Below are 27,857 nucleotides of genomic sequence, written 5' to 3' on the forward strand. Positions count from 1 at the left end.
AGACGATGTTCTAAATAGAGCGTTATCAAGACTGGGGAGGATTTCTTGCGCTCTCTTTCCTTCTCGTTTTAAAAAGCACAATCAGTTGCTTGGCATCTCCTCCTCCCTTATTCTTTTCCTTGGCCTGAGTTCTTTTTTGTAGCTAGATCTCGTTTGCCCACTGCCTGATTTATTTTGGCAATGGAGTTAAAATGGTTTCTTTTTTCCACAGAAAATGTGTTTTGATTTCTTCTTAGAAGAATAAGCTTTTGTTCTTCAAAGTTAAATAAATCAAATTGCTTTCAGCCTCCAAATGCCAGTGCCTTGTCTTCATTATCACTGGTCCTTTCGCTTTTTAAAAATGATACTGTCGTAAGCATTCTGCATAGCTTGTTTCTGAAGTATATGCTTCTTTTTCCATATTTATGGTAGTATCTTATTGAAAATATTGATTTGGTAAGTTTACATAACAATATTTTTTATCAAACCAAAAATTCACAACATTAGACATCTCTTTATTTTAAATTGTTTTATTATTAAAACTATTAATTCTTAAGTACTTTATTTTAGTGATTAACAGCTGAGTTTTAAACTACTTAGGTTTAATTTTAACTGTGCCACTAACTACCAATGGTTTTAGGCAAGTTGCTGAACTCTCCAGGCCTCAGGGTCTTCATCTTTAAAATCGGGTTTTGTCTGGACTTAAATGACATAATGCGTGTGTAGAGTTCTTAAGTCAGTCCTTGGCACAGAGTTAGTATTTACTAAATATTCACTATTATCAGTAATTTTCATCCCATTCTCAGTGCCTTAGTTATTTATTAACCCATGTCTCAAGCATCAACTTCAGGTACCATGAATTCCTTTTTACTTCTTAAGAACATAGAGCTTTGGACTCTTGTGACATCCCTGAAATAGATATTTGGCAAGTCCCTTAGGAATTCGGGCTATTTTCTTATTTGTGTTAACCATTCCTCTCTTGCTGGAGGTGGAGTCGGAATTAGTTACAAGGCCATTGAAACGTTGTGCTGATTTGAGTTCTTTTCATTGTGAAGATCAGAGGACGGTTTCCATGAAGAGACAGTGTGGACCGGGAAGTTTCTGTGCTTCACTGAGCCTCTGCTGCGCTGGGGCTCCACTCAGGGATAAAGTCTCCTTTTTTCCAGGACTGTTTCATGGAACGTGCTCCTTCCCTCCTGAGCATCGTGGCCAATCACAAGGTCAGCTTTCCTGACCTTTGGCGCCTTCATCTCCTCCTCGAACAAAGAGGAAAGGCAAGCTTTTCTCCTTACTCTGTGCCAAGCTGTGTAGTGGAGGGTCCCTGTGGGGGTCCCCCTGAAGCTGTGTGGCTTTCTCTGCAGTCCTCTGCAGCACACTTCTTATCTTAACTCTCCAGGGAAGGAGAGGAAGTGCCACTAGTTAGTTGTTTTCTCCATAGCTTATATTTTTTTCAGGGCAAAATTCCTATTTTCTAAAATGCAAAAGGATCTCAGATTTGATGGAAGCCCCTTAATTTGATTCACTGGCCATAAAGGCTCCATGGTAGGTAAATTTATAAAAAGAAACTCACCTTGAATAGGCATGGATAGGACCACCGGGCTTGATTTTCAATCGCTGAACACATTTCTAAGGGGTGAAAACAGTACTTTGTCGGAGACCTGTGTTGTTTTTATGTGGAAGACCAATCCCGTTGAGTCCACCTTAAATATGGAGGTAGAGGAAGGTTTATGTCTGTTCAGGACCGTTCAGTGGCTGTGCAAAGAACAGGCAGGTACAACCGGCCAGATGAGGAGAAAAGCTGAGTGAGGGATAGAAATTTAAATGCAGCCTTGTGAGTTATGGATAATAATCTCTCCTTGTACAGATGAACATGAGGAATTAATTTTCCCCAGATCCCTGGGCTAGGTGGTGAGAGGGCTTGGATGGGAAGAAATCCACACTTTGGAGCTAACGTGCTCGCTGGTTTTGGAGTTCAAGGGAGCTTTCCTTTCTCCAATGGGAAAAAAAAATCCTGCTGCACCTCAGCCTCTAGCTCACAGTAGTGATCATTTCAACATTATCAGCCTCCACCATGCATGGCCTCCTGTGTCTCCTGTGGGACCCTCTGATGTCATTTGGCTGTTAGAGCTGTACCTGGGTCAGGTCCAGGTTTGTGATATACCACCATGCCCTGGGACTTTGGGGGAAAAAAGAAGAAAAAAAAGAGGAAGATAGGCAACAGATGTTAGCTCAGAGCAAATTTTTCCCTGCAAAAAAAAAAAAAAAAAAAGGAGGCAAAGAAAGCTTGATTGTTCTGGATTAAAAAAATTTTAAAAAAAAGGAAGTGCCTTATCTACACCCCTTCTCTGCCACCACACACATGTCTGCCAGTCCCCTTCCCAAGAGGAAACCACAGTTATCGCTGTCCTCTATATCCTTTCATGATTGTTCTAGGCATGGGCATGCTTATACAACATATATATGTGCATGCAGCCCCCTCTTTGGCCCTTCTACAAATAAGAGCATACATACTTGTCTACACCTTACTTTCTGTTGAAATTGGTGACTAATAGGTTTTGTGGACTATTGAGTTTTTAACTCTCCCATGTTGATTGAGCCGTGAGGAGTGAAAATGCTGGGCGCATTTTGAAAGTCATATGCCCTATTTGTTCTTTGTTGTTGGGAAAAGCTCCAATGCATTTAAGGACATAATCTGGGAGTTTTGGGTGGACCTAAAAACGTATTTCGCTGTCATCAACTATGATGTTCCTTAAGTTTTTCTTCCACAGCCTTGCTCTGTATACAGAAGAGATTGAAATATATTTGTCACTATTCTCAGAATTTAGACACCATCAGGGACCAGAGGTTTTTGTTTTGTTTTGTTTTGAATTTCCACCAAAGCAAGCTATCTCCTCCCTTCCTGTATCTCCCTAGGCAGGGTCTGCTCCAGGCCCCCCCTCCCTATTTTTGACCGGAACTTGACCTGCTGACCCCTCAGAGAGCTTATCTCTTCTCCCCCTGTAGCCCTGTCAGCCCTCTGACAAAACTTGAGAAGGGGGGGCTGCGACATCTGCCCTTTCACCGTAGAAACTGCAGCTTTGGAGGCTCCAGGAGACTGAAGGAATGAAAGAGACCTGCAGGGCCTCGAGGGCGGCAGAAAATGAAATCCTTGATTCTGAGACATTTTTGTGTCGAACCAGAAAGAACAGGGAATTAATATTTATAACTAGGATTTTTATTTTTCTTAATTTGTAATCTCTACTCACATTAAATAGCTTAAGTAAATAATAGTGTGTATTTGTCATAGTAACAGGATGTAGGATGCTGTTGTAACTCCACAGTGTAGATTCTGTAATCAGACTGTGCTCAAGTCCTGGTCTGTCACTTTTTTTTTTTTTTTCCCTTTTTCTCCCCAAAGCCCCCTGGTACATAGTTGTATATTCTTCGTTGTGGGTCCCTCTAGTTGTGGCATGTGGGACGTCGCCCCAGCGTGGCTTGATGAGCAGTGTCATGTCCGCGCCCAGGATTCGAACCAACGAAACACTGGGCCGCCTGCAGTGGAAGGCGCGAACCCAACCACTCGGCCACGGGGCCAGCCCCCTGGTCTGTCACTTTTTAGCTGTGTAATCTTGGACAGTTACTTAGCCTCTCATGCCTCAGCTTCTCCATCTGTAAAGGGAGGATAATAATAATAATACCACCTACCTCATAGGGTTGTTGTCCCCTGGCGCTTAGTAAGTGCTAAATGGGCAAATGCTAGGTGTTGTTATTGCTGTATTCTATCAGGCAAGCCCTGTTTAAATACTTAGCAAATAAAAGTCTGATAAATTGATGATTTTGATATTTTGTAATTTTCCTGAGGCCCAGAGAGGCCAGGTTAGACATAACCTGTTAGGTGTTGTAGTTTTGTTCATTTGAGATTCGGGTAGAGGCTCACTGATGGCCGGTTACCTGAACTCGAGTTCACAAGCCAATAGGCAGGCAGTGTCTAACTTGTTTGGTTTTTCTTATTAGAAAGAAGTGGTACTATTCAGAGTAATAAGTTATTCTACCTGTAGCTTAGTGTAGACATTGAATCATAGGTGTGTTGAGACAGTTGTTGCTGAACCAGGTTCGTTTTGCCCATCACACAAAATGCCAATCACTGAGACGATGAGTTTGCAGCAGAGAAAGGGTTTATTCACAAGGCAGCCAAGTGAGGAGATGAGAACAAATCTCAAATCCGCCTCCCCAAAAAATGGAGATTAGGGATATTTATGGGGAAAAGGGGCAGAGTGGTCTGAAGTGTGGGGATAGATAGTTGGAAGTAGGGAGTAGTAAGGTAATTGATGATCTGCACAAGCATACTCAAGCTTCCTTGGCTCTTCATGGGACTCATGTTCACAAAATGGTGGCGTTAGCATGATCTGAGGGTAGAGTTTTTAGTTCCCTGACATTGTGAGGTCACCTATCAGACCCCTGTGCAGGCCCAGTTGGTGGGTTGGTGGTCTTGACCTCATAGTTCCTGAGAAACAACTCAAGCACCTGTTACCATGGTGACCCAAGTGTCAGAGAGATGTCTCTGCGGAACCTAGTGGGAGGTGGAGAATATATTGCCTATCTGCATGACTTTTAAAAATAACCAGTGCAGCTAACAATGAACGGGAGAACAACTAAAAACTACAGTTAATAATTGCCACAAAAAACTTTTGTTACCAGCTACCTAATCATCAGTGGCTAATTGTCTACTGGTTTCACTAATAGGGAATGGCTAAATTGCATTTAAATAATTCCCAGATGAGAAAAGAAAGTTGTTCACTGTTGATATGAAAAAGCTAAAAATTTAATTATTAAACTCCCTCCCAGATTAGGGCTTGTAATGTGCCAGTGTATGATATAGTGATTTATAATAAGAATATATATTTGGTCTTCCTCCTGCTTCGGGCACAGAGCTCCTAAAACCCTTGGAATTTCCTAGGCGAGGAGAGAGCCAAAAAGGTGTCTTTTGTTATGTTAATGAGGTGAATTATGGAAAGACCTTAGGTCCCCAAGGGGTGGGGGCTGATTGCCGGGGAGGAGCCAACCATGAGATTAGAGGGTTGGGACTTTCAGTCCCACATTCCTGACCTCCAAGGAGGGGACAGAGGCTAGAGATTGAGTTCAATCGCCAATGGCCAGTGATTTGATCAATGATGCCTAAGTAATGGAACCTCCGTGAAAAGCCCAAAGGATGGGGTTCAGAGAGCTTCCAGGTTGGTGAACCAGAACGCTACCATGTGCCCCTGTGCCAGGCCCCAAACTCCAGGAGGACAGAAGCTCCTTTGTTCTGGACCTTGCCCAAGTTTCTCTTCATCTGGCTGTTGATTCCTATCCTTTAATATCCTTTATAATAAACCGGTAATCTAGTGAGTAAACTGGTTTCCTGAATCCTCTGAGCTGCTCTAGCAAATTAATTGAACCCAAGGAGGGGATCGTGGGAATGTCTGGTTTCTAGCCAGTCGGTTGGAAGTACAGGTAACAACCTGGATTTAGGATTGGCGTCTGAAGTGGAGGGCAGCCCACCGTGGGACTGAGTCCTCAACCTGTGGAATCTGATGCTATCTGTAGGTAGATAGTGTGAGAATTGAGTTGAATTGTAGGGCACCCTGGTGGTGTCCGAGAACTGCTTGATGGTGTGGGCGAACCTCCTCACACCCTTACCTCTTTATCCTACATCCAGACACACACACACACACACACACACACACGCACACACCGGAATTGGGTGCAGAACCTTTATAATGTATGGAAGATACAATGGTCAATAAATATGAAAAATGCCCAACCTTACTAATAGTCGAATAAACAAACTAAAATAAGGAGAGCACTTTTTGCTTTTCCGTTGGCAAAGATAAATGTTAACACTAGCAGGATGATATAACTTACATCCAAAATGAGATTCTTCTGAGAGTAAAAGGGAACACACCATAATGATTCATATTTAATCATAGAATAAACATATAAACTGAGGCGGCCGGCCCGGTGGTGCAGAGGTTAAGTTCGTGCGCTCCACTTTGGCCACCCAGGTTCGCTGGTTTGGATCCCGGAGGCAGACCTATGCGCCGCTTGGCAAGCCATGCTGTGGCAGGCATCCCACATATAAAGTAGAGGAAGATGGGCATGGATGTTAGCTCAGGGCCAGTCTTCCTCAGCAAAAAGAGGAGGATTGGCAGCAGATGTTAGCTTAGGGCTAATCTTCCTCAAAAATAAATAAATAAAATAATTAAAAAAAACATAAACTGAGACCTCCTGGGCAAACTGGTCCCTATGGTCTCCCTGGTTAGTGCCCAGTGTTGAGGGGTGAAGGGAGATGAGCATTGCCACATACCTAGGCAACGAGGCTACAGTAGAGTTATATGTACAGACACAGAGCATCCACTCTGTGTCACTAGATGAAAAAGCAAGTTGTAAAATATTCCAGTTTTGTTTAAGAAATGACCCGCCACATATCTCATTTTGTCTTGGGCTGAAGCTGGTTGTTTAAACTTCCTTCTCTACAAGCTCCAAGCTCTCTGAGGGTTTGGACTGTGTCTTCTCACCTTTTGATGTGCCCTCAGGTGGTGCTTTGTACATAGTTGGCCCTCAGTCAATCCTTAACAGGTGTGATCATAGCTTAGTCATCTGGTCACTAAAATTGACTTCTGCAGATTAGCTGAATTCTGGTTCCAAACTATTACAAAATAAGTTAAAAAATGATTCTGTAATTCAAAAATATTGTAGTTCAGATTGAGTTCCTGAGATTTTTTAAATTAATATCTCTGGCTTTAACTGACTCTGTCATATCTGTTTCCTCCTCCATTTCTTTGATGTGGTTTTTGGCCTCAGCTGACTTTGTAGTGTTTGCAGGGTTTGCCCTTTGGAAGGGAAGGTAATTCTTGGAGTTCGTATCAGTTCACAAACCTTGGTGCTGGGTTTTACCTCATGGCTTAAACCTTTATATGTGCATTAATCAACTGGGCATCTTGTAAGAAAGCCGAGTCCTAGGCTCCAACCCCATAGGGTCTGATTTAGTAGGTCATAAGTGCAACCCAGGGCATCAGCAGTGTTTAATAATCTTCGAGCCAATTCTAGAGCAGGGGCAACTGATCATCCTAAGAAACACTGACTTAGAGACTGCATGGATTAGCCGAGATTAGCATGGATCTGTTCTGCTTTCTAAACATACATGGGGCCTTTATTAAAATAGGAAGGTATTAATATTAAATTTATAAAATTTAACACACTATTTAGACCTGAGCAACATTTAAAAGACTACAAACACCAAGTGCCTTCTGATATCTTCCTATGTATCTACATCCGCCAAGATGTGCAGGTAGTCCTGTTTCAAGACCATAGTGTCACCTTTTCAGTGACTAGCACCTGTGAGCACATACCCATAGAGTGTTGACTAGAGCCTGGTACAAGATAATCCTCTAAGAAGTCTGAGTCCTGCGGGATCACAGATTACTGGATCTGTGGATCTGAAGGATCTGAAGGATCACCTACATGTAACTCCAGGACTCAAGTATGAGTATACTATCGAAATGTTAACTCTGTTTCTATAAACAGCTTTCCCCATTTATTTTATTTAAAAGTGTTCTAGAAAATTCTTAATCCAGCTAAGTGATTCTGTAGCCTTGTATCTATACAATTTCATATAGGTGCACTTTTGATCTTCTCAGGGACGGGGCCCCTTTTAGAGTATAGGTTTTTAGGATCATTTAATTGTTCCTGTGTAGCTGCAAGGACTTCCCCGGGGAGTGGCCCTGCCAGCGTTTCTAGTTTCTGCATTTCCCTTCTGTTGCCCCCACACAGGTGAGGAGCCTAGAAGTGAGGGAACCAGAAGATCTCAGTGATGTCATCCATGTCTGCGTGGTGAATGGTGTGCCAGTGCAGCGTGGGGAGGGCTGTGTGGGCTTCCACGTCTGACGGCCTGGGGTGGAATTGCTGCTTTTAACATTAATAATTGCATGGCCTTGGGCAAGTTATTGAACCTGTAAGCCTGTTTCCTCCTATGAAAATGGGAATCATCATTGACTCATTCGATCATTGGAAAGATTGAGATAATGAATCTAGAGTGCTTAGTGCGGCAGTGCCTGGCAAAGAGAAAGCATTCTGTAGATGTCTATTGTTATTAATCAGATAGTCTTTTTCTTCCTTAACACACTGTGCTTTGAGGTCTTAATGTTCACTGTCCGTGAATCTATTTAGGTTGCTAGTGTCTTAAAACATGTTTCTAGTTTTTAAAGGGACCCAATCCTTTTTTCTAGAGAATCTTTTTTAACAAGGGACATATACGTTCTCATTAAAGATACAGTGTGGCTTCTGTGGAACCGTAACATAATAATGGAATTATGGCTTTGTCTTTATAATTAGAATTGTGTAGTAAGCGATAAACTCTAAAGAAAAAGATGACCTCTTCTTTCTTTACAGATGAATCTTTTCTGAGGTTCTTAATTTCTCTCCATCAGTCTGTTTTATGAGGGAAATGGTCACACTTGGGATTTCTGAATCGTCTTTTCAGTGTAAGGAAATTTTCCTTAATTTCTTCCAGCTTGAGCACTTGCTTGTGTAAGACTGTAATCACCAAATTTTCCCCCAAGAGAGAGAAGTCAGGCTTGTTAAGTCTGGTGGGGTCCCCTGGGCATGGGAACTGAGAGTAATGGGTGGGTGGAGCGTCTTCTTTCCCTCCCGTTCACTGCTGTCAGCCTTTCCTAGCATCTGCGCCAGCCCACTCATGGTTTCTGACTGCTGTATGACCAGATGGAAGGCATTTTTTAACATTGATGTGCTGTGGTAAAGAAATACTATTTTAAAGTGTGTGTTTGCTTATCAATGTGGATATATTCACAACTGTAGAGTGAAATGAGAAGAATTTTAACATGTGAAAGTGCATCATGGCACAGTCCCAGAAAGGCCACACGGTTGGAAATTTACAAGCCTTTGAGCGTGCGGTGTCTTCTTTCCCCTAGACTGTCATTCTGATTAGACAGGTATTTACCTGAAAATTGATCACTGCTGTGCTGGTCAAGTACTGCCTTGAATAAATGTGTGTTTGTGAAGACAGAGAACCCAGAACTGCAAGTCAGTGCTGGGTCACTTTTAAAAAGTTGAACTTTCCTTTTTTTTTTTGCTTAGTTTCTGGTATTAGTAGGGAGGCCTTTAAGCAGCAGTCTGTATTTTTCACTTCCTCTCTCAAAGATGCTGCGTACGGTGCAGTTTTAATCAGCCTCAGGAGGCAGCTCTTGAAGAAGGCCAGTGTGGTCGTTGAGGGCAGGGAACTGGATGATGGTAATGATGCTAATAGCTCACCGCTGGGCGTGTGCTGACCGCATGGCCCTGTATTAAGCATTGTTCATATATCATCTTATGTGAAACCCTCAACAACCCTTTGAAGGAATGCTACAGAGAGGGCCGAGGTTCAGCAGCTAGTCCTAGGGGTCTGCGTTTGAATCCAGGCCTGCTGCTCCAGACCCCTCCTAGCCCAGCCCTTGCTTGGCCTTGCATGCCCACTCCTTAAAGTGGGTCAAATCTGTGCAAAGAACTCCACATGGAAAGTTGTCCTACACGAGAAAGAAAACTCTTACTGTGATGAAACATTACATTCTAGGCCTGACGTCCCTCGCCCTTGACCTTCTTGTTTTCCTTGATGCAAAAAAGTCTACGTCTAAGGGAGCAGATGATAAAAAGAGGATGTATAAAAATAGTTGAATACCTATTTTCTAGAAAGTGGCCTAGTTTGAAGTTTTACTGAGAAAATTCTCTGTTATATTTTACTTTTTTTCTTTTAGGACCATTTTTCTATTTCTCCACCTCTGGCCTTTCTACTTGTTTCTCTTCTAGCATTTTCCATCTTCATTGGCTCTCAAATGATGTATTTCCGGACCTGATTTTATTCAGCTTTACAGTTCAATCCATAGTTCAGCTGCCCTAGGTTGTAGCAATGCAATGCAGGGAATTACTTCTTCCATTTATAATTAATAACTCCATTCATGCTGTTTAAGAGGACAGTGTTTTTCCTTTTTATCTAAGGGGATAAGGGTCCTTTTCTCAACCCATTTAGTTTGGGAAATCTCTCTCTTTTTCTTTCTTTCTTGCTCTCCATAACCACAATGAGTATTATAAATGACAGAATGACAGAAAAGGATGATATGGATAATATGAGAACACATATCTTATAGGATAAGCTGTAAAATAAGTACAAAGTAATACTTAAATTAAGACATCTCTATTGACTTCTTGCTGTTTCTTCATATTTCTGCAGGTTGACTTCATCTCTGTTTTTGTTTAGCATTTATAGGCAAACACAATTGGCAGACCAGAGGATGATTTGTTCCTTAACCTGTTGTAGGTTGGCCTGCCTGGTGTGGATGTTTCAACGTACACAGGCAGCTCTAGAATTTTAGTCCTGTCCTGGGGTATCCCAGTCTTCAAAAGGGGAAAGTGAAAGGGTACATCATTGTCTGTCACTTAGATGAGACACTTGTAGAGAAAACCCTTTGGAAAGTAGAAACTGTTTTACAAGTTTGTAATGTAAATATAGACGTTGCCAAGGGCCAATTGTTGGAAGAATTTAGAAATACAATACAGAGGCCTGAAGGTACAATGAAGACCTGAGGTTGTTTCATCATCGTGTTCTTACCTGCCTGGGGAAATCCCGCCAGGCTGACCTGTGTGCTCAGTAGAGACCCAGAGTTAACTCTCTTTGGTGTGGCTTGGGAAAGATACCTTACCTGAGACCTATAAGGTTCCTGGTGACTGAGTATGTTCACCTGCTGCTCATTACTTGACAGACTGTGGCTGAAGAGTTAACTCGTTCCCAAGAAGTGATAATGACTCAGAAGGGAATGTCCAGCAGTCACCTTAGAAACGTCTGTTAAAACAGGCTGTTACCCTTAGTCTACTGTGGTTCTCAAATTCTATTCTTTCCTGGTTTATAAAACCTTGATAATGAGGTCCATTTGAAATTGTAGTACTTAAATTTCTTTAGACTGAATTCTAGAAGAGATATCTAATGGGGGAAGGAATGTGGTGGGATGGGGTGAGACAAGGTGAGGATGGCTTACAATTCCTCTGTGTTTTCAAATATTCAGGCAGATTAATCTGTGACCTGATGTTTACGTTCTGTAAAGGTTTACCTTTTTTGTTTTCTCTTGCAGGAGTGACTTTATTTGAAGAGTTCTGAGAGACTGAAAATCTAGGAGATCTGAAGTTGCTTAGGGAATATTTTTTTAATCTTTTATACAGTTTTCATCGTGGAGTCTGCAGGCATGTGGATAAAAGCTAAAAGGGAATATGGTTGCTATGCTGGATACAGAATTCAGTTTGCTTTGAGAAAAGTTTTGGTTTAAAAAGTCTGATGAAAAATTTGTCCCATTTTCAGGGAAGAAAGTTCATTTTTTTTATCTTCCCAACCTCCGCCCCTCCAATCCCCCATCCCTGGCCTTGGTGAACACACTGTGGTTTTCCAGTACGATCAGCACGTACAGTGGAACTATTCCTGTACAGTCTGAGCTGATGCTCGAGGGTGTGCGTGTGCACACTTACTTCTGTGCTCCCAGCCTTTACATTCTGTATTGCTACTGATTCTAAGACGATCCTGTTATAGTTTGACTGTTACGAAGGATAGAAGATGAGTCTTTGGTTGTGAAAGCTCCCTGAAGATAATCTAGTCTAATCCCGAGAAATTCATCCTCCCGGAGGTCATGGAGTCGGATGGAACCAGATGCTAGACTTTGGATTCTGAGACCAAGAATTCAGCGTTGACTTCTGCTACCACCGTGCCACTCCTAGGTCACTCATGAAATATTGTTTTTTTTTAATTTGGGGTAACCAATTCTTATTTAGTCCATTGAATAAAGAGGAAAAATGGTTTCAAATCACTAAAACAAACAAACAAAACCCAAAATTCTTGTTTTGACAACCCCAGGCCAAAACGAAACCAAAAAAACTCACTTCTGGTGCAAGCTGGGCCTGCACCCTCCCCTGACGTGTTTTCTTTGCTGTACTTGCTGCTTTCCATCTTGTAACTAATGTAACTAAAAGATTCTTGGTGGTTACTTTACCCTGCAGGCCTGGAAATTTTCTTTTATCTTTACAGTTAACAAAACCCCTGAAGGAACCCGGAGGCAAAGATAGTACATGGATGGTAGGTCTGGGCTGGGGGTAGGGATCCAGGTTCAGGGAGATCTTCTGCCTCCGTGTCAGCGTGGGTGTGGGGCCTTGGGTGCTTCTCTCATTTCACAGAGAAAAAAGTCCATTTCTCATTTGACTCCCCAAAGATGATTCCCATAAAAATGTATTTTAAAGTATTTGCTGTAAATACACTCATTCCATTCTGTTTCTGGCATCAAACTAAAAGTGTCTAACCTTTTAAATGGATGGTAGCTTCAATTTCATGTGAATTTTTACTGACAACTAATTAAAAGGTGTATGTGTGTCCATATATACGCACAGTAGACGAGAGGAAGTCAGTATGGAAATAAGTTTCACTGAGGTCCAGGAAATAGCAATATAGGAATTTTTTGGGTGTGTGTTAGTGTAAATAATGTATGTGTGGTCTAGACTGAGTTTTAGTTAAAAACCAAAAAAAAAGCACTATTTTTTGCTTTAAAAATACTATACCCTCACAACGGTGAGGGAAAAAAATGTAAGATATTCTTCAGCTTTAATTATTTTTTAATTTTATTCAGGTCAGAGCACTTTTTTTATAGCAATACGACAGGCAGGAGAATACTGAAAAATATTTAAAATTGTATTTATACTAAGAGTACGTTTTAAATATTTTCTAATACTTGAGCAGTTTTTGTCTGGCTGGCTCCCAAATATGCCAAAAGTTAAGCATTCAATATTTTCAACACAAATGCTTTGTACTGGTTTATATCGTCTAACGAGAATTCTTAAGTGTTCCCAAAGCACCTGATGTTTACAGGTATTGTGTTTTTCCTCCTTTTTTAGAAGGATTGGGGATCCACAACAAACTTCCTATATAAAACACTAATGATGGACTAACTTCTGGTGTAATCAATCAGTTGGCTACCCCCTTGATGTAAAAATTTGTAAAGGAAATTTTTGACCATTTTGAGCGTCAAATGTCTTTTTAACTGTCTGATTTGTACTTTTACGACTTTTGTACTACCAAAGCAGAGTTAAAAATAAAAATGTTAAACACTGTTGTTTTTGGATGATCCAATTGTTCATGCCTTGTGTACTGAAAATGCGATTGCGGTAGTATAATTTACTGAGCTTAATATTACAGTGCCTAATTTCTTAGAAGAGTTACAAACGTGGTAGAGAGTGTTCCTGTATATCCTTCAGCCTATTTCCCCTCATGTTAGCATCTTACATAATCTCAGGACAATGACCAAACCAAGAAGTTGACATTGGTACAGTACTACTAATGAAGGCACAACTTTATTCAAATCTCACCACTTGTCCCACTAATCTCCTTTTTCTGTTCTAGAATCCTCCATTGCATTTAGTTGTTGGGTCTCCTTAGTTTTCTCTGATCTGTGATTGTCCCTCAGTCTTTTTTTCATGATCTTGACACTTTATAGTGGACTGGTCAGTTATTTTGTAGAAAGACCTTCAACTTGTTTGCCCGCTGTTTCTCCTGAGGTTTTGCATTATGAAAATGATGCAGGGAACATGATATTAATATGTATTACTGGTGACATCAACCTCGATCGTCAGTTAAGATGGCGGCCACCATGTTTCTCTTTGGTAAAGTCACTGTTTTCCCTTTGTAATTAATGAGTATTGGAAGGGAGGTACTTGGAGATTAGGCAAACATCTTGTTTCCACTTAAACTTTCACCCATTAATTTGACCATCTATTATTAGTTTCTTAGGGCTCCTGTAACAAATTGCCATAAACTGGGTGCCTTCAAACAACAGAAATTCATCCTTTCATGGTTGAGGAGGCCAGAAGTCTGAAATCAAGGTGTGTGCAGGGTTGGTTCCTTCCGAAGTCCCCGAGGGAGAAGCGCTTCCATTCCTCTCTCCTAGCTTCTCGTGGCTGCTGGCAGCTCTCGGCATTCCTTCCTTTGCCGCGGCTTCGCTTTCTCTGCCTCTGTCTTCACGTGGCCTTCTTCCCTGCACGTGCGTGTGCCCCTGTCTGGTCCTCTTCTCAGGAGGACACCAGTCATCAGAGGTAGGGCCCGCCTTATTCCAGTATGACTTCATCTCAACTTGATTACATCTGCTGAGACCCAGTTTCCAAATAAGGTCACATTCACAGGAACCAGGCGTCAGGACTTCAGCGCATCTTTTTAGGGGACACAGTTCGACCCACCATGCCGTCCACTGGTGGGTCTTGCCCCAAGCGTTACTACTGTGGTAGGGGCTCTTTCTATATGTAAACACGCACACCACGCGCACTACTAACCCGTCCCTTTACACACATTTTTATTTATTTCTGTATCTTTAAAACAAAAGCCTGAATTGGGACTGATGCCTCTGACGGCAGTCTAGCTCCACAGGGCTCCTCCTAATCTTCCCGCTTTCCTTATCTGAAACTTTTTCCCTACAGTGAGGAAACCTGGCTCTTATTACCCATGGTATTTTTACATATTTGTAGCCCTAGCATACATGTAAGATAGTTTGAATAGCTACCTCTGCGAAAAACAGACTTCCCATCTGGAGCACAGTGTCTGTGTACAGTTCTTTTTGTTTTTAGCCTTACAGTATCCAGTCAAAACCCAGTTCCCCAAGCTACTTAGGTCAGCGCCTTCACTCCCCTCCCCTTCAGCCTGGTTATGTGATCCAGTGTGAACACAGAGTCATGTGTCATTGTCTGCATTCCATCTTTCCTTCATTTCCTGGTTAAAATGTTTAAAATGTATATACAGCAAACTTCACTCTTTGTCGTGCCTCATTGGATCTTGATTTTGAATTTTCATTTTTTTTGCCTTGAAAATGAGATGATTGATAACAGCTTATGCTAAGGAAGTGGAAAAGCTGATTTTGTAATTTTCAGTTCTTGAAAACCAAGAAACCCAGAATGTAAGCCCAGGGAGGATGTTAGAAATTATCCCAAATCCCTCATTTTGTAGTTGAAAGGGGTCACTTGGGTTGACAGGGTTTGTTCTTAATTAACTAACCCTTGGTACCCTCCCTAGCACAAGTGCATGCGGAGTGGGTGGGGCTGAGTCACGGTTTGATTCAGGGCTTTCTCAGCTCGTTAGGGGGCAGTGAGCAGTTGCACATGTGGCGCCTGTGGCCGTTCTGTTCTGCGTGGAGACAGAATGCCAGCCTTGCAATGCCAGCCTGAACAGTTAGTTCAGCTCCCTCCCAACATGGGCAGGTCCTGGGTGAATTGCCAGGGGGACCGTCCATGGCTTTTGTATGCTCCTGCAGTTCCTTCTCAAATCGATCTTGATATCTAGGCTTCCTCCCTCTACTCTGATATAGCAGAAGGGTGAGGAACCCTCTGCTCCCTCTCATTGAGGCCAGCAGGATGTTGGGGCTTGGAAGTCAGGACCCAAGATTCAGTGCTGGTCGCTGAGGGCTTGGTTTGTGTCAAAGAGGACTGTGTTTTGCATCTGAGGTGCTTGCCGGTTCTCGTATCCTCTGACCCTTTTGTCTGTGGGGCAGGTCGGTTCTACCCAGGGCTTCCTTTGTTCATTCCTGACGTTCCCAGGACTGTTCTTCAAGACTATTCTCAGATCTCCCACACTGTAGCTCCAAACACCCTGAAGGGACACCTGAGACTTCTTTGTCTCCATCACTTTGTGGCTGCCCAGCCGGTGTCGCTGCCCACCCAGTTCAGCTCATGTCCTGATCTGCCGGTCTCCGCCTTGCACAGAGCTGGCACTTGCCCTCTCTGCTGGCCAAATCTGAGAACTGCAGGGAGCATGGCTGCTTGACCATTTTTTCGTGATGCTGTGTCTCCAAGGGCCTGGCACAGAAAGTACTCGTTATTGTTTGCTGAATGAGTAAGTAAACAAAAGTCTACCCCTAAACATGAAAATATCATTAGCTATTTTATGAGAGTGAAAATTCAAGTTTGGGTTTTTCCTAACACATTTTCCGACCCAGCCAGTTTGTTTTATTGTCTTTCTCATCAGAAACTCCAATTTCCTACCTGGGAGCTTGTGTCTCTGCATCCCTGGATGCTGGTAGGAATGGCTGAGTTCCATTTTGGAGGAAACTCCATGCCCTGAATTCTGTCATGGAAGTGGTGTGACTATGAGAAGCAATGTGCCCTTGGAGCTTTGCTGTTGAGCTTGGATCCTGGCTCTGCCACTCATGGCTGTGTGATACTGGAAAAATTACCCTACCTTTCTGAGCCACAATTTCCTCATCTGTAAAATGAGCTACCTCACAGGGTTTTTAAGGGTTAGAAAAATGAATGCAAAGTCCCTGTGGCTGCCACGGTCTCCAGGGCCACCTCGACTGAGGGCACTGCCATTGTAAGTGGCCGTGCTTGCTAACTCGTAAGGGTCTGTGTGCATCTGTCCACCCAAAGCTGATCAACATGGCCTGTGCAGTGGCTCAGCACACGTGGCTTGTCTGAGAGTGGAGCTGAGCCAGTAAGCTTCTTGCTCTAAAGCTGCGCCATGGAGCAGAAGAGGGTCCACGTTTTGAGGTGGTGGAAATACAGGGACAGAAGAAAGATCTGAGGAGGAAGAGGCAGCATGTGGAGGGGCAGGTGGAACTCCACCGGCCCAGCGCCTCTGCCTTCTGGGAATGATGCTCCCTCTTTTGGAGAACTCTTCTCCTCCCTCTTAGAACCCAGCCAGGTGCCCTGCTCCTCTGACTGTAGCTGGACACGACCGAGGTGTGCACATGACCCATCTGTGACCTGGTGCAATGGAGCCCCTCCCGGGAATGTTTGCCACCTGGAGCTGGAGAAAGTGCTTTATTCCTCCAGGGGCTAAAGCTGTAGGCTCAGGAGCTGGCGGAGGCCATGTTCCCTGCCGTGTGGAGGAAGCTGGTCTGAAGGAAGGAGCAGAACACACAGAAGGAAGAGGGGCACTCCTGGTTGCTTTCAAGCACCAGACTCAGTGGTCCCTGAGGCCCAGCTGCCCTTCTGAATTTTATGAACATTCCAAGGACATTCCTCTTTTGTCTTACCTAGTTTGGGTTGAATTTCTATCACTTGCAACAACAACATCAAAACTCTGTGGCCAATGCAATTATTCACAGAAAAGTAGATGAGGAGTTCCAGAGCCACATGGGGAGCGAAGCCCTAGAATCCAGCCAGCCCTACGGCTGAGATTGCCCAGTGCTGCCTCGGATGCACAGCTGGGGGGCCTGGCCACCGTGTGGGATCTGTTCTGAAACGCCTTGCAAACCCTCTCCCCTTTATTGCTTAGGATAACCTTCCTTCCCCCATCTCTCCTTGGTTTGCCACAGGGCTCGTGATTATAGCTTCCAGAAAGGCACAGATGTGGCCTTTGGATGCCTTGGGCCATCTGTGACCTTAAACTCTTTGGACCTCAATCTTCTGACTATGGAGTGAAGATAATATGTGCCTTTTAGGGTGGCCACGAGGATCTTGGGCACGCAACGCACTTACCATAGGGCTGGTAAAGTCAGCGCTCACTCTGTGAGCTGCCCCACAGCTGCCAAGCTCACATCCTCTTTAGTGAAATAAATGAGAGAATGATGGGAGTTTGGCTATTTGAGAGTTGGTTCTTGATGTTTCCACGACATTCTCATTGAATTCACATTCTAGGGTGGGACCCGGGGGTGGGAGGCAGGGATGAGAGTGTAGAAGGACCTACCATACCCACTGGGCCTGAGATCCCCCTGGCGACAGGTCAAACACCTTAAGTGAGAGAAGGAGTTCCTTGCCCTGAAGTTGAACGGACCCAGATCTACAAGATAAGGGGTATGTTCTTGCTGCTGGTTCAGGCTGTCACTTTATCTTATCACTCTTCATGATAAGACATGAAGGTAGTACAGCCATCCGAGGGAGTTTAAAAATAACTCCATTTCTTTTTATTTGCAAGTTAATCTAGCTGAGAAACTGGAGATAAAATGTTCTTGGAATCATAACATTATACCCAAATTGCAAAGTTTATGGGTTTACTTATTACAGATGAGTATCTTAATGTGGTCCAAACCAAATCCAAACAAAACAACTCCTCTGAAATAACCAACCAACCCTAACAAACCTCCCAAGGTTTCGGTCTTGCATTCAAAATGCATTTTAGGGGCCGGTCTGCTGGTGTAGTGGTTAAGTTCACGCACTCCACTCCAGTGGCCCAGAGTTCGTGGGTTTAGATCCCAGGCACGGACCTATGTACCACCAGTCAAGCTACACTGTGGTGGCTTCCCACGTAAAATAGAGGAAGATTGGTGACAGATGTCAGCTCAGGGCCAATATTTCTCGCACACACAAAAAAAGCATTTTATTTTATATAAACTTATTTAGGGCAAGGAAGGATAAAAGAAATAGGTCAATTTTAATGCTGTAAATATCACTTAGAACTCAATATGACTTAAAATTGTAACGAAGCATAAATTACTGTGTGTCCTACAATGGTCAAATGATCAAAATAATGAGAATTAAAAAATACTAAATTTTGAAGTGCCTCCAAGATGCATTTTTGCTTTGAGATGATTGTTAATGATGTAAATAGAAAAGGACTCATCTAATTTAGAAATTGTTTAATATTATTAGAAGTGGTTCAGAAAGCTTTGGGAGTCATAGCAGTCAAAATTTAGTTATTATAAAAAAGTATTGAGCCCTACTCATAAAAAGTGGTCCAGTATGAGATGACCTTCACTGGATAATAAAATCACATCTTATATTACTATTTATCTCCAGCTGGGTATGTGCCAAGCACTTTATACTCTGTATCTCATGTAAATCTCATTACAGCTTGAAGGAAGGCATAACCATCACTTCTGCATATAGGTGACAAAACTGAAGAAAGGGATCTCAAGACACATTGTACTGGCTCTTCATGTGGCAAGCTCGTATGGCCCATGGTTCCACCTCATGCTTTGTAGGATAAGAAATTCACGGTCCTATAATCATTGTGAAAACACAAGTATCAGACAGTCTCAGAGATTCTCTTTTTTTTCGGTGAGGAAGATTAGCCATGAGCTAACATCTGTGCCAATCTTCCTCTATTTTTGTATGTGGGATGCCTCCACAGCATGGTTTGATGAGCAGTGAGTACGTCTACACCCAGGATCCGAACCCGTGAACTCCGGGCTGCCAAAGTGGAGTGCGAGAACTTAACCACTGCGTCACCGGGCTGACCCCTCAGAGATTTTCTATAAAATAAAGCCTTGACTAGCTTTTCAAATTCTGTATTAAAATCTTTCTCAGAACCTGAAAAAAACTTTCTGTCCTAATTAACAATATATATAACTTGACCTTTCCAAAATTGAATTGTCTTTATCTGCACACTTTGTTTTAAAATTCTTTCACCTTTCAATCTCAGAAGTCACTTTACTGTTGTGATTGTTGCATTCCCTGAAATATTGGGGACCAAAGACTTTCTTCTCTTAGAAATTTCACGTTTTGATTCAGCCCTTCTTTTTGTCTGATGGCAATGGGACTGCCTCCACAGAGAGGCTATACTATGTATTTCTTGTTCAATCTGGGTTCAATTGAAATTCTGCCACTGACTGATTATATGACTGTGGATGAGTTAGCTTTTTGAGGCTCCATTTTTCCATCTGTGAAATGGGGACAATCATACCTACAACTCATAGAGTCATGATGGACTCAAGTGAAGTGGTGTGTATGCAGATCCCAGACTGTACTCAATGCTCCATCAACAGTTTTTAAAGAACTTAAGCTATATTTGCACCTATACAAATCCAAAAACCATAACTTGATGGCTCCCAGAAATTAGTACTGAGATTTCTATATCAACAATTGTATTACTTGGCAAATTATTCTGAAATAATGTCTTTGCAGATATGTTTTTCGTTATGAATTTTTTTCCTATAAACTTTTAATTTAAATACTGTAACAGTCCTTGGTTTGTGTCCTGGCTAATGGTTGATGTCATGAAAATCTTAGAGCCTATATTCTTATGGCTTCAAAAATGGGTAATTTAAAACTTTTGATTCCTTTCCAAGCATCAACATTTAGGATAGGAAGAGCACATTGGTTCACGAGAAGAGACCCTCAGCCCTCTTTGGCCTGTGAAATCTTCCTTGTTTATATAAGTATATCAAGGTCTACGTGCGCCATTCCCCAGAGCTTTGGGACTGTTTTGGAGAATGGAAAAGGATGAGTAGGACCTGGAAATGAAATTATTTTTGTGAGATTTTTTTTTATATAAGGTTGGTAACTGATGTCAAGAGAAAATTTTATGGTTTTGTTTTCAAAATAGTAAGATCTCAACTAAACCAATATTCTAATCAGCCTGTACCTCAACTGTCTGCCTCATGTTAGTCTGGAATGTGTAGTTTTGATAAGGGAGGCAAGTAAACTTCTTTGTCTACCTTCAGGTCTCTAGGTCATATTTTACTGTAGTTTTACATTAACTATTTCAGAATGTTTAAGAGCAGAAAATACAGAAGTCTCCTAAAAATCAGGCTCAAAGGGTCAGATGAATGGTATCAGGTGTGCGTTTCCACATTTGTTTGCATTCTAAGTGTATGGCTCACACGCATATGTATGCTGGATATGTTGTCAGAAACATTAGTCTTGTGTATTTACGAAGAGCTTTTATAGATAGTTCATTTGAGCTTCTAAATCAGTGGTTTTCAAAGTAGGTTTCACATAACCTAGGGGTGTGAAAAAGATGCTAAAACTCTGATTGATATTTGTTATCTCCTTTTAACATTCTCTATCAAGTATATGATAGCACAAGAGGACAGTACACTTATTTGTAAACATCCTTCTATTAGGGATAAGAGCACAAGATTTTGTATTGATAACTAGTGCAAGATCAAAAAGATGTGTCCATTCCCGCTAGAGTCTTAGTGTTTTCTCCAAGTGTGGCTTGAGAATTACCCACATTACCGATGCAGAGGCCAGGGCCTCACCTAGGACCTACAAAATCTGAATCTCTGAGAGGCGAGGCCACAGCATGGCTTTTTTATAAACAAGCACACTGAAATTTGAGAACATCTGCTTTCAACTTTGAGAGGTAGGAATGATCCCCATTTTACCGATGAAGAAACTGAGGCTCAGAAAAGTTAAGAAACTTAAAGTCAAGGTCATACAGCCAGCAAGAGGCACAGGCGGACCCCACCCCTGGTTTATGGGATTAAAGAGGCATGTGTGTGAAGTGCCCGGTAAGTGCTGTGCAGTCTGAACTTCTGAAGACCTGGGAGTCAGGATGCAAGGCTGCGGGTGCTACTATAAAGGCAATCCCCACGTACTTCTCCCATCACCAGGAGCCAAGAGAACAGCGACATCTGAGTTTTACTACACAAACACACATCCTTCTCTCCCAGGATTTTAAAGATTGAGTTTCAGATGACTGAAAAATGTGGTCAGCCAAGTTCCCCACTGCCTGGCCTCAAACTTTGGTTTTCACACAGTTTTTGTCTCAATTTGGGATTAAGGTCCTCAGGGTAACATGGCTTCATTATAGAGACCAAACCTTCACCAGTTGCTCAATTTCTATCCTGTCCACCTTTCCACAGACCACCATAAAGCCTCACTGGTCAACTAGAGCAGGGCAGTCTGAGCGTGAAGAGCATGAAGAAATGTAATTACTTTTCTCCCAAACTCATAGACTTGTGCTTCCACAGCCCTATATTTATACCTTTATTACAACACAATCTCATAATTAGCATTCAGAATCTTAGTTAGCTCCACAACGTCTTCTCAACTATACCGCGAAGAGCTTTTATTCTTTAACAAATAATGTATTCATCCCCTTCTTGTGACATATACCATCCTAGACCTAGGCAAAAGGCACTTGTTTATTATAGTTGTTTTAGTGGGGAAAAAAATTGCTAATAGTTGACTCTGAGCAACTGGCTTTAATGTGCAGGTAAAGAATCATTTGTAATTAGTGTATTTAACAGGGATGCCTAAATTTATTTTATTTATTTTTTTTGCTGAGGACAATTCACTCTGAGCTAACTTCTGTTGCCAATCTTCCTCTTTTTGCTTGAGGAAGATTGTCCCTGAGCTAACATCTGTGCCAATCCTCCTCTATTTTGTATGTGGGTTGCTGCCATAGCATGGCTGTTGACAAGTGGTGTAGGTCTGCTCCCAGGAACTGAACCTAGGCTGCCAAAGCGGAATGCGCCAAACTTAACCACCAGGTCATAGAGTCGGCCCATACAATGTTATTCTAAAGTGGCTGAGGGTGCTTCAAAAGTCAGTCTGTTTAGATATGTTGACTATAACCTGATACACTGGAGATATCTGGAAAGGTAATAAATAAAGCAGTAATTTATTTCTATCCATAAATTAATAGGGAAAGAATCTACCATAAAAAACAAAGGTCAGCTTCTAAACATCACCAATTCCAAAATAAAGGATTTTAAAATGAATGAGGTTTAATCTAGAGGAAAAAGAATCAAGAATTTCCACATTTTCATTGTAAAGCCTTGTGCAAACGGGAGTTCCCTTGGTAAAGAACAAAATCCAAGTGCAAGACAGGAGGCCATGTTCCTGTGCCTGCACACAGATGACAAAACTAAGGACGTCAGCAGATCCTTGCTCGTGCACTTGCATTTGGCGTCTCCTCAGTTCTTCCTAGGGCCTCCTGCTTGGAGATACTGAGGGGAGAGTTAGGAAGAGAACAGAGAATCTTACCCTTTGGGTCAGAGGCAGAGTGAGGTAGAAAGAGGGACATGGCGAATGGCCAACGGTTGAGTATGGACAAATGGCCGTGTACCAAGAAACCCTGAATTCTCTTCACTCTTTTGGGGATCTGGTGTGACAGTTACAACCATTTGCTACTATCTGCCTTGGAAACTAGGGAGAAACATTTAATTTCATATTTATGTGAGAGTTCAACTTCCCCCAGTAAAAAGTGAAATGTAACTTCTTAGCTCAAGAAACCTCCATGTAATATAGAAATAATCTTAAGTCAAAATCAAGATTTAACATGGTAAATATCCACATGATGCAATTTGCTAAGATGGTGAACTTAGCACCATCTGTCCACTCCTAATCACAGCCAGGGCCTTAATTCAGAGCACCTCTGTGCTGTCAAATCATCCAGACTGTCTGAAAAGGCTCACCACTGTCAGCATCACCCTTCTGATAAGGGGTGGTACTGGGCTGCAGAAAGAAGACACTATATGGAGCAGGATGCTCAGACAGCCGCTAGACAACCTGGTGGATAAAGCTAAAATTTGGAGTTTCTTTGTAACCTGAAGATTCTGACTTTCCTCTGATGTCCTTTGGTGGAGCCTGGATATAGGGTAAAGACAAAAGGAGCCAGGATTGCTTTTTAAAAAACACTTGAAATTCTTGGTCATCTATTAACCTTCTTGAGGCAGTTACTCACACAAAAAGAATCTTTAAAACTTAACAGAGTTATGAATCACGGTGAAATACCGCAGCAGTCCTAAAATGCAAAACCACGTGTACAAATACAGCAGTGTGTTTCTGGGCAAGGGAAAGAGACCTCTGCACCAACGCCTCACTTGTCCCATTTCTTGTCTGAAGTTTCTTCTTCCATCCTTCTATTTTGGAGATACCAGCGGGAAGTTGGGAGGGCTCTGGCTGTCCAGTCCTCCTTCCCCGGGACTTCAAAGGTTTAACTCCTCCTGTCCCATACTAAATGTAAATACTGTCTTTCAACCTTTTGCAAACTGGCTCTATCCCAGGCTTTTATGTTTTGAGGACCTGATGTGGCAGAGATTGTAAGCTGACCATCTCAAAACTCAGTGTCCATTCTCCCCAGTAACTGAATCCTGAATTTATTTGAGAAAGTCATGCACTCACAGAAAGAGAAGTTTTCCTAGCCTTTCTTGCAGCTAGATGTGACTGAGCCACCAGAAGCTGACCAATGAGGTATAAGTGAAAGGAATGAATTACACTTCCAGGAGGTCCTTAAGAGAGAGGGAGTGAGATCTTCTCACTCTTTATTCTTTTTTCTGCATGGAAACCAAATGTAATGACTGGAGTGCCAGCAGCCATTTTGGACCACACAGTGATCTTGAGAAGGAAGCCAAGATGATAGAAGGGGCATGGGTTACTGATACCATGGAACACTCCTGTGCTCATACTGCTACCTCCAGACTTCTTTTACATAAAAGGTAAATAAATCTCTATTTTTATAAGCCATTTATCACATGCAGCTGGACCTAATCCCAACAGATATACTTGGGAAATTGCGGAAGGAATCACTCTGAAATATTAAGCATTGGTGTACCAAACACAATAGCAAACACAATGCAGTTAACAATGCCAGCAGTTCATCTTTTAAGAGCTCTGAGTGACCTTGTACGTAGAGATGGCTTGCCACCAAACGAGCCCAGGGTAATGATTTTTAAGGGTGTCATCTTTAAATATGCTGGATGGCTCAGATATCATGTTTTATGTTGGATACCTACCAAAATGCATTGATGACATTATAACTACTTCACAGTATTCGAGTTTTCAGTTGTGAGGATGTAAAAAAATTTTCAAAGGATTTGTTCTTAACTAATAAGACATCATGTTATTGAGTGCCTACTGTGTACTAGGTACTATGCTAAACATTTGTGTAATCTCATTTAATCTTTACAAGTATATACTATTATTTTATTCTCACTTAACACATGGGCAAGTAGAAGGGATAAATTACTTGCCAAAGGTCGCATGGCAAAACTGGAGATCAAACCTAGGCCCGTCAGATTTCAGAGCCTGTGTTATGAAACACTATACTAAAGCATCTTCCATATTTATATTTTTCTAGATACATTCATGCGTCGCATAACGATGTTTCAGTGAATAACAGACCGCATTTACAACAGTGGTCTCATAAGATTAGGACCATACAGCCTAAGGTGTGTAGGAGGCTATACCATCTAGGTTTGTGTAAGTACAATATGATGTTTGCATGACAATGAAATTGCCTAATGACACATTTCTCAGAACATATCCCCATCGTTAACTGATGTATGACTGTGGTCTTGCCCATCCTCTAAATTCTCCAAGAGCCATGTCAGAATGGCTGTGCTTGGTTTACAAATTAGAAGGTCTGAAACCCAGAACGGGCCATTCATCCTAAGGTAAGATTGGCCCTTGTAGAAATGGTGTCAAGAGTATGAACTCCAGGGACAGAGTCAAAGTCATTCTCGGCAAATTGACTTGGCCTCCTCCTCAACTGTCATTTAAGAGTGTAGCTCTTTACATTGAAAGAAACATCAAGGGTCACTGACACACAGTCTAGGAAAATCAGAACCACCTTTGAGTTAAGACAGACAGACAGCCATATATACTGTTATATTTTAATCAGAATCAGACATTAAATGGCAAAAAACACTCCATAGATCTCTTGGCTGTTCCAAATCTCATCCACTTAAGACCCAAATATGACACAAGCAGTTTTAAGAATGATTTTGACTGGTCTCCCCAATCTCAAAGGAGATTAAAAAGTAATAACATAAAAAAAGTTAAGGTCAAGGTGTCTTAATGTCACAGCTAATGACTAACCATTTGTTTACTGGTGGCTTCTGCTCCACCCTGAAAGCTGCTGACCTGAACCCTGGGTCAAACAAGTGGTTAGTTATTAGTTCCCTGGGTGATTGTCCCTGAAGGTAAGCCATGCTCTGAGGAGGACACATTAGGCACTTTAAATGGGTGTATAGTTACCTTTTCCAGGCTGGGCACAACGTTTGGCTCTCAAAAGCAAAATAAAGAATTTACAGTCAAACAGAATGTTCCGTGAGTCTGCGCCTTTGCGATTATGCCCTGGGATTTCAGCGCCTGCTCCAGATGGCGCAGACGTACTGGGGGAGCTCTGCGAGTTGGCGAGCAGGCTGTTTAATTTCTGCACGTGCTGTGGACACCGGCATAATGGCCCCCTCTGACTTTTAATCTGGTGCCCTGAGACACAGCCCGGTGCACAGAGCTGCTCTCCATATGAACAAGTGGCGCAGGCGCTCCCACGCATCCGGACAGAGGCTGCATGTAAACAACCGTCAGGCTGCACCAGGGCAGGCTGCAGAGTATCAGTGCTGTGTCTAAGGAGCAATGTACCCCACGTGCCCACAGGACACTAGCTTATTTGCCTGTACAGATCCCCTCCCCTAATCTGCCTCATCCACATCTTCTCCTGCAGTCGCCGCTTCTAAAGCCGCCAGGGCTTCCGCCACTGCCGCGTCCTCGTCTGCCATCTCCCCACTCCCGTCTCCAGTGGAGCCAAGGTCGTCCTCCCACCTGTTTCTCGAATCGACCACAGGCACGGGCTGAGCAGGATCCTCTTCTTTAAAGTAGACACTTAAAACTTCCGTTGCCACGGCCTCGTTTAAGGAATCCCAGCTTCTTTTCCTGGAGAAGGGCACGTTCGAACCGTGCTCCCCCACGCTGGGGTGGGTTTCCTCCTGGGGCTCCTCCGCAGTATGGCTCTTGAAAAGATAATCTTTCTCTTCATGATCAACGTTGTCTACAGCTGAGCCCCAAAGTTGAGGGTAATCTGGGGCTGGTATCTGGAGGACGTGGTCTTGTACTTCCAAGGCAGGGTGTTCTGCTTTGGAAGGAGCTCTGGAGTCTCCATTTTGGATGACTCCGGTCTCCTCTGAGCCCGGCAGCACACAGTTCTGTTCCCCCGCGCCCCCTTCTTCAAGGAAGGGTTGAGCTGGGTGAATGCTGTTTGAGGTACTGGCCCAGGAGCCCCAGTTACCCTGGTGGGGCCCAGGATCCCCAGTGGGTGGCAAAGCAGCAACAGGGCCAATGCCATTGATGGCACCATCAGTCTTCTCTGCACAGTGTCCCCCTCCGGTGTCCTCCTGAGGGAGCAGTCCTTGGTGAGGCCAAGGCTCCTGTGGACCAGCTGTTCTGTTTCTGCTTGCCGACCTCTTCAAGCCCTCACCCTGAAGGTCGTTTGTATGCACCAGGACTTCGCTGCTCTGCTTGCCTTTTAATTTAACAGTGTCATCTTCATCCAACTTGCAGCTGTTCACTTCGTTGACATAGCCAGGGGAGGGCACTTGAACTGGATCAAAGAGATAGCTGGGGGTGAGAATAATGAAGATCAGTTAGGTTAATTCTTAATTAACTTTATTTATTAATAACTAACTTTCATTATTAATACTACTACAGGCTCTGCTTCTTTCTACTATTTCTGTTAACTTAATTTCTGTGATCAGTTACTCTTTTAAGCCTATATGTTTGTCTAAATCAAATAGACATAGTTGGTATAAAAATGTTCTACCACTGGAAATAGATCTTAAGAAAAGATCCAAAGAGGACAGGAAGACGGTAAAGTACAAAGTGGGTCATGGAATTTAAAAACAAAAAATATGACCAATAACAGGAAAACAAGTGGTTAGGTATGGATGGTACATCCCCTCAATGGAATATTACACAGCCATTCAAACAATAAATATGGGGGCCAGCCTGGTGGTGCAGTGGTTAAGTTCCACATTCTGCTTTGGTGGCCTGGAGTTCGTCAGTTGGGATCCCAGGTGTGGACCTACGCACCGCTTATCAAGCCATGCTGTGGCAGGCATCCCACATATAAAGTAGAAAAAGATGGACATGGATGTTAGTTCAGGGCCAATCTTCCTCAGCAAAAAGAGGAATCTTCCTCAAAAAAAAACAAAACAAGGATATGAAATCTGGACTGGCATGAAAGATACTTATAACAAATATTTACTACAATAAATGTTTTTTGAATAAAGCCTAACAGCACATTATGATTACAATAGAGTAACATTTATATGTGTGTGTGTGTATGTGTATGGACAACAGATATAGGTAGACAGATATGGAATAGAAGTAGAATAATAAAGTTTTATTTGTTAAGGAAGCAAAATCATCGGTTAACTTTTTCCCTTTATTTTATGCAGAATTCTATTCGTGTT

The 27,857-nt window shown here is 42.5% G+C and overlaps 2 protein-coding genes across 14 annotated transcripts in view; one reads left to right on the top strand and one right to left on the bottom strand.

Annotated features, from left to right (window-relative positions):
• Positions 1 to 13,130, top strand: part of RELL1 (RELT like 1) — a 60,620-nt gene extending 47,490 nt beyond the window's left edge. Inside the window, exon 7 of the mRNA XM_070506055.1 lies at positions 11,115 to 13,130. Within this exon, the coding sequence (XP_070362156.1) occupies positions 11,115 to 11,120 (6 nt within the window). The 3' untranslated portion in view covers positions 11,121 to 13,130. The remainder of the gene's footprint in view (positions 1 to 11,114) is intronic.
• A 12,136-nt stretch (positions 13,131 to 25,266) lies between these two features.
• PGCKA1 (PDCD10 and GCKIII kinases associated 1) overlaps positions 25,267 to 27,857 on the bottom strand; it is a 91,875-nt gene continuing 89,284 nt past the window's right edge. For all 13 annotated transcript variants that reach the window (XM_014859344.3, XM_070506063.1, XM_070506062.1 and 10 more), the window contains one exon: positions 25,267 to 27,003. In XM_014859344.3, the coding sequence (XP_014714830.3) occupies positions 26,082 to 27,003 (922 nt within the window). In that variant the 3' untranslated portion in view covers positions 25,267 to 26,081. The remainder of the gene's footprint in view (positions 27,004 to 27,857) is intronic.

This window comes from Equus asinus, chromosome 3 (genome assembly GCF_041296235.1).
Source record: "Equus asinus isolate D_3611 breed Donkey chromosome 3, EquAss-T2T_v2, whole genome shotgun sequence".
Lineage (NCBI taxonomy): Eukaryota > Metazoa > Chordata > Mammalia > Perissodactyla > Equidae > Equus > Equus asinus.